The following is a 2,654-nucleotide window of genomic DNA, read 5'->3' as shown; positions in this document are numbered from 1 at the left end:
TGATCTATCATCATACATCATACCTCATACAGAGGTGGGTAGACTTAGTAGTGTAGATAAAATAATAATAAAATATTATTATTATTATTATTATTATTATTATTTGAATATAACTTTCCATAACCAAAGTAAGACAGGTAATTAGTCAAATCTTAAAATCAATTCTAATGCAATATGTTAATTTTTCTTAGTCTTTAGAAGATGTCTAGCTGCTGTATTTTGCACAATCTACTGTCAATTTAATGCTTTCTGAATGATACCTGTTAGAAGACCATTACATAACTGTATTTTTTGGATTATAAAGGTGCACTTTAACTCCTCTAATTTTCACAAAAATCAACAGTGCGCCTTATGTATGAATTCTGGCTGTGCATTATGACCTTGAACCAGAAGAATTTTTCATTTAATTTTTTTTTTTTTTAAGTATTGTAAACTTCATGTAGCTGATGGAGGTGATTTTGCAATTGGTCATGTGGTCAGCCGTCGACCATCACAAGCCACAACGTGAGCATGTGTCAGTGACTGTGTATCCTTCCTCTACAAATACCTACCACATTACATGAAGAGATACACCAAATGGATAGATGGACAAATTAAAGGCTTCAAAATGTTCTGATGATAGGATCAACAGAAAAATCTAATTTTTTACCCAGAGAAGTGTAAATTTTAATTAGCTTATTTGCTGCATAAATATATATAACTGAGAAAACAGAAGACACTGTGATGAATATTCACATGCTTGTCAGCATCAAAGAGAGACTTCTACTAATTTATTCATTCTACTAAATTATTTTTATGTGAATATACAATAGTAAATAATAATCTATTATAATAAAGAAGGGAAATGTGAAATGCAGGCATATAAGCTGTTTAGAATTTAAACATTACCAGAAATAGTTTAAGAAACTGTTTGTCTTTGTTTTTGACCATTATGTTGTCATCAATAGAAGAACAGAAATCAACATTTACATAAATGTCATGACATTTCTATAAATTTGATCTCTTTTCCTCTTTCTAGTATGTAAAATCGGAGAAAAGGTACTCCATTATCTAGTTTGCATTACAATTTCAAATTATATGCCATACAATATATAATAGGGCAGTAATACCAGTGTTATTAAACTTGACAACAATATTTTGATATGTTTGAAAATTTCATTCATTTTGAGTCCATATATGATTGGATTTAAAAGAGGATGGAATAAAATTGACTGAAACGTCAATGTCAAACGAAGAGTTTTGGATAGATCAGAATCCAGTCGAACTATAATTATATCAAAGAAAATAAAACAGGAAAAGTTGAATAACACCAGCAGGTGGGGTAAACATGTCTTTACAGCTTTTTTCCTCACTTCTCTACAACAATGGTACGATATTCTAAGAATCCTGATATATGTAAAAAGTATGAAAAGCAAAGGTAGAAGGGCAATGTTTATCAACATGACCATACTATATATAGATATTGCAACCAAAGGCACACACTGAAGCTTGTAAAGTGAAGTGTTACAAAAAATTCCTGTCAGAGTAAAGCTACAGAGTTTGACATTCGAATACAACACACCCAGCACTGAGGTTTCAAAAGCAGGTATAAGACAAGCTAAAATCAGACATACATATATAGTTATTCTATTCATAATAACTGGATATTGCAGGGGTTTACATATAGACACATACCTGTCATATGCCATTGCTGCCAACAGTAAAAATTCTGAACCAACCGAGGTGCAATATGATAAACCTTGGAAAAGACAGAGTGGATATGATATCATCTGTTTTTCAGACAAAACATCAGATAAGAGCTTTGGATAGATAATCATGCTGTAAAGAACAGAGTTGATTAACAAAGCTGCAATAAATATGTACATTGGCTCGTGAAGGTTTTTGTGAGTCCAGATAAGGTACACTATAGTGGAATTACAGCAGAGTATCAGAATATAAAGTGTAAATATGACCACAAAATAAAGATATCTGTATTTGTGCAATTCTGCAAACCCACCTAGAGTTAACAATGTTACATTTAATTCAACATCCATTCAATGAACAAAAAATGTTATTTACTATACAACTAGATGACATAAATGGTATTCATTAAAAAACTAATGAAAAGACAAGTCTTAATGTATTGTAGTAATACTTTTCCAGCACCGAACTAAGAAGTAATTGGCTCTGTGGCTTTGTTTTATCAGAAAACTTCCCATCCCCAATGGGACTCATTAAGTTCTTCAAGAACATGTAAACAACTTCACCAAACTTTATCAGTTGATATTTTTGTCTGTATGATCTATCATCATACATCATACCTCATACAGAGGTGGGTAGACTTAGTAGTGTAGATAAAATAATAATAAAATATCATTATTATTATTATTATTATTATTATTATTATTATTATTTGCATATAACTTTCCATAACCAAAGTGGTTGCTGGTACAGGAGAAGCACTTCTAGTATATATTCTGAGCCCAGGCCATGAAGGACAGTGTGAAATGCACTTCACGCACGTACACACACGCACAGTTGTTTGTCGCCAGATGGCACATTTATTTTCAGTTTTCATTTGTTATGACAGTCCACAGTCTGACAGCTCCGGTCTCAGCTGATTCCCATCTTCCCCTCCGCTCCTCTCCCGTCTCACTAAAAAAGTCCAAACGCCA

General features: G+C 32.2%; 1 protein-coding gene across 1 annotated transcript; it reads right to left on the bottom strand.

Annotated features, from left to right (window-relative positions):
• Window positions 1-1,073: 1,073 nt before the first annotated feature.
• Window positions 1,074-2,336, bottom strand: LOC146500143 (olfactory receptor 6N2-like). The gene has a single exon (XM_085136656.1). It carries the CDS (start codon window positions 2,031-2,033, stop codon window positions 1,074-1,076), a length of 960 nt encoding a protein of 319 aa, XP_084992782.1. The 5' UTR covers window positions 2,034-2,336.
• Window positions 2,337-2,654: the final 318 nt, after the last annotated feature.

The sequence above is a fragment of the Neolamprologus multifasciatus genome, chromosome 16, assembly GCF_963576455.1.
Source record: "Neolamprologus multifasciatus chromosome 16, fNeoMul1.2, whole genome shotgun sequence".
Lineage (NCBI taxonomy): Eukaryota > Metazoa > Chordata > Actinopteri > Cichliformes > Cichlidae > Neolamprologus > Neolamprologus multifasciatus.
The sequence above is the reverse complement of the archived record's forward strand: the minus strand, read 5'-3'. Positions and strand labels throughout refer to the sequence as shown.